Below are 18,503 nucleotides of genomic sequence, written 5' to 3'. Positions count from 1 at the left end.
ATGACCCAGCAGCCTCCATACCACATAAAAAGAAAGCTGCGTATACTGAAGGCGGCATCAGAGCAAAGGAAATGAAAAAGTCTGCTAAGTGACTGCTCCTGCTCCCTATTTCATCTTCTCTTACAAGCTGCAGTGCCTCCCCTGGTGTGATGAATATTTGATAGGCATTTGCTGCTTCATCTGCATGCTTTGCTACTTGGGTCCAATACAACTGCAACACTAGTAGAGACTTCTGTACCAAGCATGCTTTCACCCACGCTCATGCTCTCCCAGAGGTTCCTTTAGTTTTGTTCTGAGAAGAGTAAAGAGGTTTAAAAAAAAAAAAAAAAAAAAAAAGGCAGATGAGGACAGACAGAATTTTCCTGTGGTGCTTTCCCCCCCTCCTGCATTCAGCGGTCTGTTCCAGCTGCTGATTCTCGAACAAGTGAGGATGGAAAGTGTTATCAATAGGAAAATGACCAGCTTTGTATAACTGTTAAGTATTGTGAAACACTAGCTGAAGCTTACTCCTCATGTGTGTATAGATGTGTGTTTTAACCTCAAATCTGGGTAGAAAAACTGTTTGTTGAGAAGAAGCTAATTTCCAATATTTTAAATGCACATCAAATCATATCAAGCCATCTGTCTTGATCTATATATCAATCTTTCAGTAGACCATGGAAATATTTAACGATGCAAATTGTGCACTTCTTGTGCTGTCTTCACAGAAGCAGTTTATTTTTACAACAGCTGATGGATAATGGAGGCTTTCAACAAGGAAGCCATTTTTTATTTTGGCTGCAATGTAGCCTTAAGGTACAATAAGCTGAAGCACATGGTTACAAACCTACATCATGCTGTGTTTGGTGCAGTGGACTCGCATTTCTTTCATTGACAGGCTGCCTTAGGGTAGCCAGGAAAGTAACAGAGAGGTTGCAAATAGGTGGAAAAAGATTACAAAAAGAAAGAATATTCATGTTTTAAAAATAAGTAATATAGAGAGTTGCTTTATTTAAATGGTGTAAAATAGAAATATAATGCTGGGTTTGATGTTTAATGCTGCAGTTGTGTGATAAGAATGAAAAAGGTTGCTGCATGCTTACATGTTTATTTCCCAAGAGGCAGATTTCAGAAGATAATGGTAAAAATAAATCTCTTCCATCTACAAATACTGGCAAAATGCACCAGATTTTTGACCCTTGACTCAGACAGGCTAAATTAATCTCCTTTGAGTTCTTTTTTATATATATATGTGTGTGTTGCCATTAATGTATGTGTGTTTAATTTAGTTTATAAGATTTTCAAGGCTCAGTACTTCACCTGAATTCTGTCATTAAATTGATATTAGTTTAATAAAAATGTGTCTCAGAACTTTGAGGCTGACACCCAGCTGTTCAAATCTGAACAGAAGGAGGGACTTCATTAATTCATGTAATAAATCTAGTCCCATCATTGCTGTTTCACAAGCAATATGACATTTGAGGGTGAAACTTAGAGGGCAGACTCTTTCAATATAAGCACTTCTGTGTGAGTATCACAAAACGCAACACTGTCGATGAGGCAAATTGTCATGAAGGTTAAATTAAACTATTTTCAGTGAAACGCAGCACAAATTTGCTTTTTTTTTTTTTTTTTTTTTTTTTTTTTGACTGATTCTCAAACACAAGCTGTTCTGAATTTTGGAGCAGATGATAGAGATATTGTATTCTTGTTAAACGAGTCAGTTTACAGAGTAACTTAATTACTGAAAGTGTGTGTGCATGAGAATATGCAGTAGGCTATATGTGCATAAATGGGTGTTTAAAGAAAATAAGGTTCCTTGTTGAGAGATAGCAGCCTATCTAACATTTATACCCACAGATGTCGATGTCTTGTTTCCAGTAACTGCACACACGCTTGCTTTGGCTCAAAATATCACTTCCCCAATGAAAGCTTTCATAAATGTCTTGTACTCTGAAAATTAAGTAAATAGGAACTACCAAGTGTGGAATCAACTTGTCAAGAGAAAGAAAGAAAAAATCTCCAGTTTGCATTTCTCAGGTGGTAAGTGAAATTTATATCAGTCCTGTGAGGTAAAAATTTGTGGGAATCCACGTGTTTAGACCCAGACATATCTCACACACAATATATTCCATTACTTTCTTCCTGTCTGCTCTAGTGTACACAATGTGATGTTTATACAACTGACCTACACAGCACAATGTCAGTCTTTAATCAAAATATTGTCTTTGCTGCCATCTGGAGGTGATCATGAATCTAAAATAAAATAAAATAAAATAAACATTTGATTCTGGATAATGCTAATTCAGTGAGTGGTTTGGGTGTAAAAACTGAGACAAACAAATATGAACCCATCAACAGAAATTTATTTGGTATCTATTTTTCAGATACAGTCTTAAAAACTGTTTACTTGCTGTGTTATCTAATTACAATCTACAATAAAGTTTCGAGCAAAGATTCAACACTGAATGTCCTGTTTCCTCAAATGTAGCTACACCCTAACGTTTCAGGGCGTTCCGTGAATTCCAAATTTCCGACAGCACTCAAAGGAAGCATCCCTGTAACTACCAATGACGAGTACGACTGAAACAGTTGGTAGCATTTTACGTGAACAACACAGAAGTTAGCCTTACAAAACTTCAAGTCTCGGTGAAGAGGTACGATTTTCATACATCAGTTTGACAGTCTTTATATTATTTTAAACCCTTTTAATAAGACACATGTAACCGTCTGTGTGACATAAAAGAAAATCTCAGTTAACGTTAAAGCAGCATTTGCCGCTAGCGGATGCTAGCCATTAGCTGCTAATAACGGTTAGCAAACGTAAGTTAGCTGTTAGCTGGATAAAGCTATTTACAGCTGACGTAGACGCTAAAAATGAAGGTGGTGTAATGATTTTGCTTTGTTTTTGGCGTGAAATTAAACTCCATTTTTATGCAACTGTATCTAACATACGTTTGGTAAATTCTAAGTCAATGGGTAGTTTACAGGAAAATATTAACAATACTAACTGACAATACACACGTAGAGATGTGTAAGTATCTACACTAAACTGGTCACTTTTTGAAAAACGACATTTCTTTTTAACAATAGTCTTTTTCTCCGGGGAACCAGAGGACCCCAGGTCTCATTTGCCTTGGAGAGAGAGATATGCAACTGTAATTGGAGCATAATACAAAATCATCAATAGTAGACACAAAATTATCAGCTTGAAAGCATCATTAAAGAGATACAGTGTGAACCGAGGGAAGAAGTGTCTAGTAAACAGTAAGGTACAACTAGTCAATAACAAAACTTGGGGGAAAAAAATCTTGAGGAAATTAAAAGTGATTGTATTGTGACATTGCAAAGATACAGAACTGGAGGTTCAAATAACCACAAATCTAATATCTCTTTCAGTATGGGAATGCTTATGTGCAAGACTAGTGACATAACTGCTGTAATTATGTTCTCTGGAATTTGTTGTTTCACAATCAATACATGCTTTTGATTTTTCATCCATTGGCAGCTATCACAGTGTTTACTTTTTTCTCTTACAGAGACAGCACCTTTAAGGATTCTCTAATGGATTCCCCTCCACAGTCAAAGAAGGCCAACTCGAATCGAGGTACAAAGCGGATCCAGAATCCTTTAAGCACCCCTCCTCAGAAAGATGCCTATACCAGGCTTCTCAGCCAGCACCGCAGCAGCAAGTTCAGCTTGTATCTTGAACAATATGCTAAGGACTCATCATTCCAAAAAGAAGAAAATGGTCCCGGTCCAGGAAATGGTCTTGGTCCAGCACTTGGAGTCCAGAGTGACAAGCTTAACATACCACAGCGAAAAAAGGACCCAGTGCTTTGTGATTTCTCTGATTCAAGTGACTTCTCCCCATCCTCTTTAAAAAATGTTGGAGGGGAGAGTTCGCTGTCATTATACAAGGAGAAACTAAGCTCTCGCAATGCTCAGCAGGAGTGTGAAAGGAAGCACGGTGCATCTGACTGGCAGCGATGTGGTCAGAGAAGGGATACCACCACCAGCCAGGATGGAGACATTGAATCTGGAGAGGAAATTGGTTGTTTAAAGCCTGGTAATGCAAAGAAACACCAGAAGCATCAGAAGAAAAACAAGGACTTCAACGGAGATGTTGCCTCCAAAGAGGCTGAGTTATTTGTTGGGCATCTAAAATCCCCAAAGAAAACACGTACAAGTGTTCAGGAGCAAGATAAAGTAAAGAAGTCAAAGAAAAAAAACCCACCAAAGCAACCAGAGGAGGAGAAAAACACAGAGATTTTAAAATGTGGGATTGATGCTCAGATGTCACGGGACAGATCTCCTCACAGTAAAGACAAAAAGCTTCAGCAGCCCAAAAGTAAGGTTTTAGTCTTTTTGTTCTTTCTGTCTAAGAGACACTACCGCATGGGTATATACAACAGGAGATCATTAAGTTAAAGACTTGTGTCTTTTTCAGCTTCAAGCATCAGTTCTCCTGCTGACAAAATTAAGAACAAAGGAGGGAGAGGCTCAAAGAAACAAGTCTTTGAATCTTACATGACCTCTGAGGAGGTTTCCCATGGTCTCAAAAGAGGAGAGCTCATTCAGGTATGAACCTGAGATTTAAACACTGTATTTCTACCATACTTTAAGCTCCTTTGAACTTATTTATTTCTTATTAGTGATCTTTGTCCTTGTTGAAGCAGTAAATTTACAACAGATAAGGTAGGTTTTACCTTTTGAGACATAATAAATTTAGAAACTGTATCTGGTAATTACCAAAACTTGCAATTAGGTGAATACAATCTCATGTGACCAACGACATGTGATGGGGCAGGGGCAATGTGGTCCCAATCACTCTCTCTGCTACTCACCACCCACTGGAAGTCTCCTCTGTCCTCTGCTGTGCAGCTGCTAAACCACACCTTATAGCAGAAGGTCAGGAGACTCTCGATGGTGGACCTGTTGAAGCTTATCAGCAGGGGTTGAGGGTTTGCTGTGCTCACCTTACCTGGTGAAAGATGTTAGTGGACCAGATGAGGTTAACTGAGATGTAGACCCTAAGAAACTTAAAGCTCTCCACCCACTCTACCTTCTCTCATTCTATGAAGAGCATGGAGTGTTCAGAATCTTTGGATCTTCTAAGGTCTTCTTAGTCTTTGCTGTGTTCAGGTTCAAGTTGTTTGTGTAACTCCATTACCTCAGACGCTGAACCTCGCCACTCTGTGTTGACCTAGCAGCAACCTCCGGCGGTGAAATGTGAAGCCTATGTGGAAGTACAAAAAATTGCCGTTCACCCCTCATCCGCTAGGGCATGGCTCCAAAACAGAGCAAATCCCCATAGACCCACATGTTAAAAAGGCCAACTTCACAGCAGAAATAAACATGTTTAAAGCCTGGTACAAAACGACATTTAAGGTTTAGTAGGTCAAGTTCATGACAACTGTGAGGGGGGGTGAATTTTTTTCTAACTCATCCATTTGGATGTTATTTAATCTTGAAATTCTGCATTATTAGGGATGTGTCCTTTTGATTGACAGGTATCCAGTATCCGCTGCAAGAAGGAAGAGTGCAGCACAGCCGTGGTTTTTAGCTGGCTAACAGCAGGCCTTAGCTTTAGCCCACCTACCTCCATTAGCTGGTTAGCTACCGTTAGATCCGAGTTGGCTCAGTTAGCTCTTAGCTACAAGCAGCTCGGGGCTTGATAGACGTCAATCATCCACCCCCACGCTCACAGCCCCCCTTTCAACTCCACCTCTTTGCCCATTTTTGTATTTTCCGGGAGCGATGGCGTGCGTGATGCTGCCAAGATGGCGATGGTAGGAACCGCCCAACAAGCTTCACTTTTCTTCTGAAACCTACAGGTGACGTCACAAAGGCTCCTTTCATCTTTTATATACAGTCTGTGGTGTTGACTCATTGTGCTCTAGCAGTCGTACGTCAGTCATGTCGTCAGCAAATTTGCCAATCGTGTTTGTAGGCACGTGGGTTAACGGTCATGTGTGAAGAGGGACACATCCCGTGTGGTGTTTTAGTTTTCAGGATGAGAATGGATGAGATCTGGTTTCCCATAATGGCACTCTGAGGTTTGTTCTCAGGAATTCGACACCCAGGTTGCTCAGTTTGCCAACCAGTTTAGGGGAACAACTGTGTTGTGAACACAGTTTAAATACAAGCTTTGGTAAATGACAGAGAGGGATGAGGGAGAAGGAAAGAGGTGGCTGAAAGAGAGGGATGGGAAAGGTTGAAGAAGGAAAGGTTGAATGGATGAGGTAAGGGTGGGGTTGAGAGAATTAGATGAACAGAGTTGAGGAAGTGAACCGAGTGTAAGAAGGTTAGCCAGGTGATTAAAAGTGTGGTTGAGACATGGCCCTGCTCCCAAACCTAAGTTAACCCGTTATCTTAATTGGTACTGATATGCTGTGTTTGCGTTTCACCAAACTTCTCCTCTTCGGTTTTGTCTATCATACAGACATTGTCCCAGAAGTCTTGTGGTTTGTCTAAATGCATATTTTCAAAACCTCAGTTTTGATGCCATCTTATTTTTGGAGTAAAGAGGATTTCTCCTGCAACCTGTCCAATCAAGTCATACTTGTCTTTTTCTAATTGCTTTGTCATGAGTGTTAACATTTAACATGCAAACTGAGGCCTTTAGCGTAGTATTTAAGAGTGTACTTACTTTTTCAAACACTGCTTAGTTTTTAGTTTTATGTCTAATTTAAATATTACAGAGTAATAATCACATAGTGTTTTGCATCTAAAGTTGTATTTAACTAATATTTGGACCTGTAAAGGACCATATAGTTTTCTGTTTTGTCCTGATTAGAAAAACCTCAGAACTAGAGGGTAAAGGGGTGAACTTTGTTTTTCACATGGTGGTAAGCCCGTTGGGTCAGCTGTAACATTCACACATTTCCTCTGCAGGGACAATTGAGAATCAACCCCAAGAAGTACCATGAAGCTTTCATCCCATCTCCTGTGAGTTATTTCTAGTAGATTTTACAAAATTACTGTCTTAATATCTGCCATGAAAAGGTTATATCAAAATTTAAAGACAGGTAGAAAACAGTGTTTCTTCTCTGATCACAGGATGACACACGGGACATATTCCTGGATGGCATTGTTGCTCGCAACAGAGCGCTGAATGGAGATGTAGTTGTGGTACAAATACTCCCTCGTGAACAGTGGAAGGTAAACACTTATCCGTCTATACCTTTTTGTATTTAAACAATGGCTATTAAAATAAATAAATACAAGGATGAATGTATGAGCAAATAGTTTATCTCTGTAGGTTGTGAGAAATGACACTGACTGTGAGGGCACCAGCGAGTCCGAGACCCAGGCCGAAAACATGATACGAACAGCTCAGAAGAAAACACAGTCCCGCCCGAATCCTGATGTTATTGTGGAAGACCAATATAGTGACCGGGACAAACTTACCACCAAATGTCGGAATATGTCACTCTCTGACACAGGTACTGGGACGAAGTAGTGGCTAAAAAATCCAGTAATATCCAGTAATAGCCTCTGTTTGCTTCTCTTCTACTGTCTCTGCTTCCACCTAAATAAAACATTTTTCTGTTGTCAAACAGCAAACAGTCAGAAGTAACAAATGAAAACATCTGTTGATTCGACACATTAATCAGCAGCTGATTGTACAAATGCTACATCGTCTTAGCCTGTGAAAGTCTGTAGGTATTGGCTGTAGTTGTATGTGAAATGACTGAATGTTAGCTCATAGCTAGGCTGCTGCTCTACTGGGTGAAAACCGGTGAAGGATGAAAGACAAGGGCTCACAAGGCTGTTATGTCAACATTTTTCAGAGTTAATTTATCCGCTGCTTGTGCAGCATGTAGCTGAATTTAACACTGGCGGAAGTTGTTTGGAGTCTGAAACTTAACTTACTGCTGAGAAATAAAGTTAATTTTATACATATTTGAGTTTTCTTTCATCTGATGAATTTAGGTGAACCTCTGGAAGATCCCGCAGCAGCACGTTACAATGAAGGAATTCTCCAGAAGACTGCTAAAGTGAGCTACATTTCTTCCCTATTGCCCTATGCAGGCAGGGTGCTTAATATCTGTCTGAACTGCACTGGAGACTCATTCTCTGCTAAGAAAATGGATCTTTTGTGAAACTGCTCCAGTGGGAGTTGAGTGAATGCATCAATCAGCGCAGCATAGTAGAAAGAGAGAACAAGAAAAACTATTTATAAAAAATATTCCTAGGATCACAAACACTGCTTGTTTTTTCACAATGATTTTGTCACTTAATTTGTGTCTGACAAATTTAAAAATGACACCACATTACTTCCTTTATTTATCTACCAGGTGGTTTACATCGTTGAGAAGAAACATTCACGAGCTGTGACTGGCTTCCTGAAGTTCCTGCCAGACAAACCCTTCGCCATGTTCTCTCCTGTCGACCACCGTGTGCCACGGATTAATGTTCCCCTTGCAGACTGCCCTGAGGACTTTAGTTCCCGCCCCGGTGACTACACAAATACCTTGTTTATCTGTCGGATCACAAACTGGGCCGTTGACAGCAACTTTGCAGAAGGGTAAGGGTTGAATCCTGAGAGGGAACTCTTTATTGTGGTTTGACATCTGTGCTGAATCTCGAAACGTTCTCCCTCAGTCAACTTGCTAAGACTCTGGGTCAAGCTGGAGAGATCGAGCCAGAGACAGAGGGCATCCTGATCGAGTACGACGTTGATTTTTCTGACTTCTCAGACGAGGTGTTGGACTGTCTTCCTAAGAACCTGCCCTGGACCATTCCACCAGAGGAGATGAAGAAGAGGAGAGACCTTAGGTTGGACTTTGAACCCTTTTAGTTTGGAACCATGTTGCTCATTGTTTGAAGTACTACACAGAATTAAAAAAAAAAATCTCTTCATGATCTTTAGGAATGAGTGCATCTTCACAATTGATCCTGCAACTGCTAGAGATCTGGATGATGCCCTGTCCTGTAAACAACTCCCAGATGGTAAACAGCTGTTTAGCCCTCACTTCAAAGTGTTGGCCAATAATTATGATGAAAGATCGTATAGACGTATATCAATAAGCTGCTGTGCTTTTTGCACATTGTCATTAGGGTGTGTAAGCTTAGAGATTCCTTAAATTGTCAGAAAACTGTTATTTATTAGTGTTTTCACCTTCAGATGGAAACAATAAGTCTGTAAACAAAATGATGTGTCAGTATCATAATTTAGTGCATAAATATTTTTATTATCATGCTGATCTGATGCCAATATGAGGTTAAAAAATTGAGGCTGTATGCAGAAATGTACATGCAGGCTGACCAGGGATAAACATTTTGTTCTCTATCATCACCTTTTCAGCTAGTGTGTTTGATAGTGTTTGAAGTATTTTGTCCTAACATCATATTTTAAACACAGGAAACTTTGAGGTGGGAGTTCACATTGCTGATGTGAGTTATTTTGTGGAGGAGGACAACGCTCTGGATGCCACCGCCAGCCGAAGGGCAACCAGCGTGTACCTGGTTCAAAAGGTGAGCGCGACTCAACACCTAAAATCAAATAAATGTTTGGTCTCATTTGTCAGCGAGTCTTTTTGTTTTTTGTCTGTTTTCTGAGTTTTGATCTCTGAAGCTAAAACTGTTATTTAAATTTCTTCAGTTCTCAGTCTGTGCTGGTGTTTTTGTCTCTGCAGGTGGTTCCCATGTTACCCAGGTTGCTGTGTGAGGAGCTGTGCAGCCTGAACCCTCTCACTGACAGACTCACCTTCTCTGTCATCTGGAAAATCACACCTGAAGGAAAGGTAAGGCTTCAAAGTTCATATATGGAGGCACGAATTAGCTTTGTGACTGTTTATTGAGGGGAAAATTGCCTCTAGATTCTCCTGCTGCCACAGTGTAGCTTTTATTTTCTTTTTTATATGTTGTCTGAAATATGTAACCTATCCGTCCCACAGATCCTAAACGAGTGGTTTGGACGCTCAGTCATCCGCTCCTGTGTGAAGCTAAGCTACGACCACGCTCAGAGCATGATAGAGGCCCCGGAGAAGTTATTCTCTCCTGAAGAGCTGCCTGCCGTGGACCCCGTGCATCCCATCGATGAGATCCACCAAGCTGTGCTCAACCTGCACTATATCGCCAAAAACCTCCGAGCTCAGCGCTTCTCAGGAGGAGCCCTCAGACTAGACCAGGTTGGCCAGCTGTTTGACTGCTTTCTGTCATAGGAGCCATTTTACTGCAGTACTTCAGGAACTGTCTCTCAGTTCCATCAACATTTAATAACTTTTATTTAACTCGTTAATTTTAAGGATTTTCATTTGCTTCAGATGGTTTGTTTCTGAGAATGGCTGTTAAGACTTTTCCCCATGTATTGTCTACATCTGGCTTTGTTGCCAAAGACACATCATGACTGGATGGTTTGGAAAATCAAATTAATTAATTAATATCTTATGTTGAGTTTTAACCACAAATCAGACCTCAGAAATGGTTCCAGCCATCCAGTACGACCAAGTCAACTGCTGGTTAGAAGAGATTATATAAACCTAGTACGGCTGTGCATCTTCACTGGTCTCACAGTTCAGTTCGATTAAAACTATCTTGACCACGATTCGATTCAGCGATGCATAATGATGTAGCCCTATGTGTTGCAATCTCAATTTTCTTTATTACTGCACATTGCTACTTCATCAATGAATACAAGCAGTCAGATAATTATGAACTCCCTGTTTATTTAATTATAAGATTATGATTACATATATATATATATATATATATATATATTATTGTTAAATTATGATATATTATTATTTCAGAAATCAATCTGAATGCCCTGATATTGACAAACATCATAAACATGGAAATAATGGTGTTATTTTTAACTTTCACCATTATAGAACTTTATTGTTCCATTGGCCAAAAAAATCAAGAAACATCATTACTGTAATTATGTTATCAAAAATGGTTAATCAGCCCTCTAGTTTGCCTGTAAGTATTCTAGTCAAATTGTAATTGAACACAAAGAATATTGTTGAGATAAACATTTGTTGTTGGATAAAATTGTTTTAATCCCTTTAGTCTGGTCACATATGTTAACCGCTAGCTTGCCAATGCTATTTTCCATAGATGTTAGCCTTAAGCTAATTTGACAGTTTGTATTGACATTTTGATGTGCAATGTTACGTTATGTCACTGAGTTTGACAGTTTTTCCAAGTAAAAGTTTCCCACGTCCTCATCACGATGCTTTGTAGACACGATAAGATTCAAAACACCTAAAACCTAAGATCTTACTTTCTATATTCATATATTTTTAATGTTTTGTTAATTTCAGTTGAAGCTTTCTTTTACCTTGGACAAAGAATCAATGATGCCTCAAGGTTGCTATGTTTATGAGTACAGAGACAGTAACAAGTGAGTAACTTCAGTTATATCAACTTCTTTTTTTTTTTTATGAAATATTTTTTCCTGAATTTCTCTACGCTACTTAAATCCTCCTTAAAACTGTTCCTTAGATTGGTGGAGGAGTTTATGTTACTGGCTAACATTGCCACAGCGCACCACATATATCGCAAATTCCCAGAGTTGGCCCTGCTGCGGCGACACCCTCCTCCCAAAGCCAAGATGGCGGATGAGCTGCAGGAACTGTGTAACCAGCTGGGGATCGACATCGACTTGTCTTCTTCAGGAGCGTTACACGTGAGTTCCTATAATAGAGAAAGTACCTACATACAAACGCAAAGTTTGAGTTTTCTGTGGTAAAGTTTTTTTTTCAAGGGTTCAAACATGGATTCCTAACTATGTTTTTTCTACTTCTTTAACAAACAGAAGAGTTTGAATACGCTGCTTGGTGATGATGGATATGCCATCGCCAGAAAAGAGGTCCTCACTCACATGTGCTCCAGACCCATGCAGGTCCGAGTCTCTTCATTTCCATCCATCTCTGTTTAAACTTTTTCTATTTCCAAGTGTGTGTGTGTGTGTGTTTTCATAATCAGGATAACGTCATGTTCTCAGCTCTTCTGTTATCTGTATTTAATCTGGTTTGTTTGTCTTTTCCAGATGGCACTGTATTTCTGTTCAGGTGTGGTGAGGGAGGAAGAGCATTTTAAGCACTACGCCCTCAACGTTCCTCTCTACACACACTTCACCTCGCCCATCAGACGCTACGCTGACATCATTGTGCATCGGCTGCTGGCATCTTCACTGAGTATGCACCTTTTATACAAAGAGCTCTCAGACACATAAAAGGAGTTTCTGTTGATTCAAACACAGTTTCTATTGTGCTGTGACATGCGGCCGGTCAGACCTCGGTCTGCATTGTTTGTCCCATCACTGCTGAATGATGGTGAATTTGACATTTGAGTTGTATATTTTTGGTCTAATTTGCATATTTGTGTGTGTTTACTTTGTTTGTACACAGAGTGTGGCCCTCGTTTAGGCTTGTCAACAGATGAAGTAGAAAAACAGGCATCACACTGTAACGACAAGAAGACTCTGTCCAAGAGAGTCCATGAGCTCAGCACGGAGCTCTTCTTTGGAGTGTTTGTAAAGGTGAGCAGCCAGATCACAACATGCTAACAACTGAGAAGTCCAAAGACATTTAAGCTGTTATTTCTGTTTGTTTAAAAGATTGTAACAAAAAAAAAATCACTTTAACATCATCTGCTTGCCCAGGCGTGTTTAGATTAGTTATTGATGGAAGGTAAGTTAGTAATAAGTGTTACTCCCAGTTTAGATCATTTGAAGCAGGAAGGAAGTCTGATGTTGAGAGACTTTAACAACATGGATGGGGAGTAGAAAGTAAGACAGAAATAAAATTCTATAAAAACTTGACCAGAGATGTTCAGTGCTGCTGGGTTTTCTCATAAGAACTACCTCTCTACCACCACAGGGGTGAAATATTCCTTTGAAAATAAGGCTCTGGTGCTTTCAGTGGAAATGAAAGGGGTCTAGGAAAGAAGTTATGTAAGACCTCAGCTTCTGGAAATCGTTCCTGCAGTTGTCTGAGAGGGTTGGTTCTCATCAGATGACCGTGAAGTCTAAATTTTGAGCAGTTTGATGGAATGCCTAAACACAACATAATCCAGGGGTTTATTCATTTTCTAAACCATGCTGTCCAAGTAGTTATTAGTTCTTCTAATTAACAATAACTTTCTGTTTGGATCTGCCCCACAGGAGTGTGGCCCCCTGGACTCTGAGGCCATGGTGATGGGGGTGCTGGATCAGTCCTTCGACGTGCTGGTTCTCCGATACGGAGTGCAGAAACGCATCTACTGCAAGGTTAGCGCCATTAATATTCTTCTATTAATAATTTTATTAAATATCTTTCAGCTTACACTCATGTTTGAGATGTCGGTCTGTAGATGAGTTTAGATTCAGCTGCTATTTAATCGCACAAGAAAATAAAATCGCAGAAACTTTGTGACAGTTTGTCTCCACTTGTAGACTGTTGCAGGTCTGTCCTCCTTCCACCATCATAAGGTGGGGAAGAAGTCTGAGCTGACTCTGGTCTGGACTCCAGAGAACCTGGAGGACTCTCCTGTAGAACAGGTTAGAACCACGACATTTAACTGTTTTCTGTTTAAACTGTGATATGTAATTTATTTAATGAAAATCAGGCCATTCTTCTGGGTTTATAAATGTTTACTGACTTCCTCAAAAGTAAATTTAAGTCTGGGGGCCTGGAGACGTGACTGGCACGGTGACAAACAGGAAGCAGAATGGCAAACTGGTTGTTTTAAAGTTAAGATCAAATCTGTTCAATTTAGATCATTTAGATTGCTATAGTCTTAGTGGTCCATGCAAAGTTATCATGCTCCAAGTACACTTAGTCAGATCTTCCCCAATATACCTGACCTTCATTTAAAATGCAGGAAGGAGAAAGGTCCCTTATTTCACTGTTTATATGAGTATGTTTAATTAAAAAAAATATTATTGTCCATAGATGAATGTAAAAGCAATTTAATAAGAAAAGAAGTTCCTACAGATGCCAGTTTTGTTAGATATGTAACCTTAAGGCAGTCATGTCTGGTTGACTTTGGACCTTTACAGATGTATAATCACACTTTTATGGAATAGTATGGCTTCATCGTCAGTAACCTTGCCTTGGAAAGAATAATGTTTATTGTCTTGTTGAAAAAAGGGCGTGGAGGTCCATATATTTTCCTATTTCCCTCTAAGATTGTACCAACAAATGATGTAATAATGGCCAATGACAACATTATTTGCCATTTTAAATGTTATAAAAACGATAAGACAAACTGCACAAAAACTGCAATAAAATTCTTTGAGAAGTGCAGTCTTATTTATGTGTTATTACTGTTGTCTGCGCTTTTTCTTTTTTTAATAATAGGCTGGTAACATAATAGCTAACAATAATGTAATAACATTTTACATTATTGGTTGCTACAGGGGTGAAGCATATTTGATGAAATTTAATTTCATATATGGTTTTCTTTTAATGCACGGCTGTGATCTGATCTTTATTTAGTTTCTGTCTTTATACTGTTCGTTTTTTTTTTTTTTTTTCTTGTACTTTTTTCTGGCAGATCTGGGAAATTGTTCTTTGTTTGTCATGTAAGTTCTAATAACTAAAACTAAAAATATAGATGTTTTTATTTTATTTTAAAAAAAAAAAGAAGATGAGAAGACAGCTCATGGTGGTTAGAAATTCATATTATTTCCAGTGAGTTGTTAAGCTTCGTAAACCAGCAGTCAGTATTTCCTGTTTTCTGTTCACAGGTCATTTCTATCTTCTCTCTGGTGGAGGTGCAGCTCCAAGCCGACGGTGCGCCTATGAAATACAAAGCGGTGCTCAAGAGGCCCGAGGACGGCGGATCCTAAAGCAGAAACACCTCGATGGATCTCACACATTTCCTTTCAGAGATGAATCAAAGTGATTAGCTTGTAGAGTAGAAGCAGTTCTAATGTGGTAAAAGGAAAAATCTCCACACATGGTGTAACTGTTGTTACCCTGTGCGGGTTTAAACGGAGCTTTGACTCGGGTCTGAAGACGAAAATATAAAGACAGCACTGATTTTCTTTTGCTGTTGATTTATTGACCTAATGAGGTCAGTTTGATGTGACATAATTCTTATACACAGTCTAATGTGTGAAAACTGCTTTTTAAACTTTTTATGTTTAATCTTGGTGGCAATCTTCCTGATAATACAAGAGTAAGACCCACGTGTGTGTTTAGCATCAAGCATAGGACTCTACTGAATTTTACTTTATTGTATTAATCTGTTTGACTCTAACAACGTTAACATCTTGAGCCCAAACTCAAGCTCATATTTAAAATAAGTAACGTGTGAAAAAACTCGGCCATTGTAGCTTCAGTAGAAAGCACCTGGACTTATTCGTCTCACGTCTCCTTCAATTGGCTTCCTCAGGTCTGAATTATGACGTCCCAGATGTGTGTGAGGCAGTGAGCTGAAGTTCAGCATCCTCCAGAACCGAGAAGTCCAGTTTCTTTCTACTGGAGCTTTTAGAATAACAGGTACACAAACATTCACCTGGAAACTAAATAACATCCACTTCCTGTCATACATGACATTTGTTTATGTGTGCATGTGTTTACAGCGCTTTAAACAGGAAGTGTTTTCCTTAGACTCCTTTTAGTCATCAGTCCTGTGAGTAACGAGCTGCTGGGCCTCTTCAGGTTAACTCGTACTAAATGCAGCTGGATAGAAAAGTGTTGTTTATCTGATGTCATCTCTGTCTGAGCAAAGCTTCGTGGTGTCTGTGTTTGTTGTGTAAGTTAAGCCAAACTTTCAGCACTTGTCAGCTGTTAATAGTTTTTAATTTAAAACATGGAAATGACTTGAATGTGAACTGCTGCGGTGGCCTTGAGATCTTAATGAGTTTTATGTTTTGTTTATCTCCTCAGAGTGCTTCCTTCTGCTGTTTATGATTTTGTTTTAATGCTCAGATTTCAGGTTTGATTTGTGCAGAAAAAAAAAAAAGATGGACCTCATTTATATAAAATGTGAATTTCAGCCTTGATTTAATCGAGTGAGCTGGACTTGATTAAATCAGGACTCCTTTTTGAGTGAAGCTGCACATTTTTAATTTGCAGCGACTCCAAATTTGGTCGTCTATCTGTGAATGAACAGTGCCATGTTTTAGTTTGTTTTTCCTTCTTTTTAACGTGCCACATTTTGAAAACAGCTGTTAAAAATAGCATGACATGCTCTGTAAATGGGTTTTAAGCTAGTGATTCCCAACACAAAACTGTAGTGATCTGTGCAAGAATGTGTCGTGTGTACGATCAACTAAAAATAAAAATCAACACAGTCTGCCTGCATCCTTTGCAAACTTTTATTGTCACAGTTCATTTGGATGGTTGGTATTCACATTTTACTTTGATATACACTCACCCGCCACTTTATTAGGTCCACCATGCTAGAAGCTGGTTGGACTCCTTTACCTTCAGATCTGCCTTCATTCTTGGTGGCATAGATTCAGCAACGTGTTGGAAACATTCCTCAGAGATTTAGCTCTATATTGACATGATAGCATCACACAGATTTGTCGGCTGCATCCATGCAGGTTTAGATCTGGTGACTGGAGGCCATTGGGCTTTTGAGCTTTGTGACATGGTGCATTATCCTGCTGGATAACAATAAGTAGCATCAGAACATGCTACACTGTGGACATAAAGGGATGGACATGGTCAGCAACAATGAGCAATAAATGATGCTGTTGTGTGTCAAGAAAATATCTCCTGCACCACTACTACAGGATCCATGCTTTCATGTTTAAGCCAAATTCTGAGCCTACCATCTGAATGTGGAGCTGAAATAAAAACTCAGACCTAATGTTGGTGAGTGTGTGTGAATTGTAGCCTCAGTTTCCTGTTCTTAGCTGACAGGAGGCACGCGGTGTGGTCTTCACCTGCTGTAGCCCATGTGCTTCAAGGTTGGACGTGTTGTGTGTATTCTGCAGACCTTGGTAGGAACCAGTGCTTATTTGACTTCCTTTTGCCTTTCTATCATGTCCAACCAGTCTGCCCATTCTCTTCTGACCTCTGACATCAAACAAGACATTCTGGTCCAGACAACTGCTGCTCACTGGATATTTTCTCTTCTTCAGAATATTCTCTGCATCTAGAGATAATTGTGTGTGAAAATTCCAGTAGATCAGCAGTTTCTAAATTACATTCAATCACTTTAATCCCCTTTCTTCCTCGTTCTGATGCTCAGTTTGAAGCCTCAGTAAGTCTTTTTGACCACGTCTACATGACTAGATGCGTTGATTTGCTGTCATGTCATTGGCTGAGTTTTTGTGTTAAAAGCAGCTGAGCAGGTGTACCTAATAATAAAGCAGCTGTTGTGTGTATGCTAATTATACAGAGCTCATGCACATTTATAATTTTCCTCATAGAAAAATGCATGCAGTGACCCGGTTATGTTTTTATCATTATTTTGATAATTTCCTGAATGCTAATTTAAACAGAGCTGCGTTTTCATTTGTTCACTGGGTGGTAAAAAAAGGGGGGGACGAAGTCTAGAAAACCATATATTAGTAAATAATGTTTGTCACACACCTCATTACGCCCTTCGTGACTTACACTTATACTCCCCTCCTGGTTAGTTTATATTGCAAACAAACAGATAAGCTGTTTCTATCACCAAGGAGTGTCTTCCATGTTTTAGAGATAAACCTTCAGCTGTGTGTAGAGCAGCAAATGACCCCACCCTTATGTTGCTGATGACTAAAACTAGGACTTTTAGTCCTGGTTTAGTTTAGATAAACAGTTTGTTTTTGTTTTGTTTTTTTCCAGACATGTACAGATTCATGATTTATGTTCTTTAAAACCAAAACCGAGATAAACGGTCCTTATTTGACTTCTGCCGCAGTAGCTAGAGGACCAGTACATACCGATTCAGCTACCAGAATTCACTGGTTGGGTCAGACCATAACAAAGTAGTCCAATATTTCTTTTGTGAGAGAAAGATTATAGTTTTTTGAGAATGAAAATGCTGGCTGTTTTCATGTTTTAACAATCTTTAAGGCTTAAGCATCACTGTGGTGATGCTGAAGTTGCCTCCCTTTGGAAAATTACGCAGCAGCAATGACATGCTTGTTTGGGAGGGTTTATATTCTCTGATTTTGACCACGTCAGATTGACTTCCTTATCAGAGCCAAACACGCAAATGAATAATCAGCTGCCAAGACTTTAAACCCGCAGAATAACTTTACAGTAGTGCAGATGTTCACCTCAGTGAATCACAACTAAAATATACCTGAGCTGCTGCTGCTCACATAACAGAGCCTTTTATAAGGGAGTTCTCCTCTTCCTTCAGTTCAGTAGTTTTTATCTCACATTTACGTCTTTATTGCAGTAACAGCGACTCTCAGCTGCGTCGCCTCTGATTTACACAAGCAGGGTCCAAAGGCTGCACATAAATTCATTACAGCACTTAGTGTTCCTGGTAAAGCAACACCAAGGTTGTTTATGTAAAATATCATTTAACATCAGTATATACTAATCTGTCTTTCTGTTCAAATATAGCATTAAAAATTAAATTAAAACACATGGACATCATTATCAGATTCCTGTAGGGGATTATTTGAC

The 18,503-nt window shown here is 39.3% G+C and overlaps 1 protein-coding gene across 1 annotated transcript; it reads left to right on the top strand.

Annotated features, from left to right (window-relative positions):
- The first annotated feature begins 2,530 nt into the window (after nt 1-2,530).
- Nucleotides 2,531-16,229, top strand: dis3l2 (DIS3 like 3'-5' exoribonuclease 2). The gene is made up of 21 exons (XM_041992641.1): nt 2,531-2,636; nt 3,519-4,330; nt 4,430-4,560; nt 6,877-6,930; nt 7,042-7,143; nt 7,244-7,427; nt 7,918-7,982; nt 8,283-8,512; nt 8,590-8,763; nt 8,858-8,937; nt 9,350-9,462; nt 9,624-9,731; nt 9,885-10,118; nt 11,256-11,335; nt 11,437-11,620; nt 11,750-11,836; nt 11,984-12,131; nt 12,345-12,475; nt 13,100-13,204; nt 13,370-13,474; nt 14,666-16,229. Exons 2-21 carry the CDS (start codon nt 3,544-3,546, stop codon nt 14,765-14,767), a joined length of 3,204 nt encoding a protein of 1,067 aa, XP_041848575.1. The 5' UTR covers nt 2,531-2,636; nt 3,519-3,543; the 3' UTR covers nt 14,768-16,229.
- The last annotated feature ends 2,274 nt before the right edge of the window (nt 16,230-18,503 follow it).

Source organism: Melanotaenia boesemani, chromosome 8 (genome assembly GCF_017639745.1).
Source record: "Melanotaenia boesemani isolate fMelBoe1 chromosome 8, fMelBoe1.pri, whole genome shotgun sequence".
Classification (NCBI taxonomy): domain Eukaryota; kingdom Metazoa; phylum Chordata; class Actinopteri; order Atheriniformes; family Melanotaeniidae; genus Melanotaenia; species Melanotaenia boesemani.
Note: the sequence above shows the minus strand (reverse complement) of the source record. Positions and strands in the feature narration are given on the sequence as shown.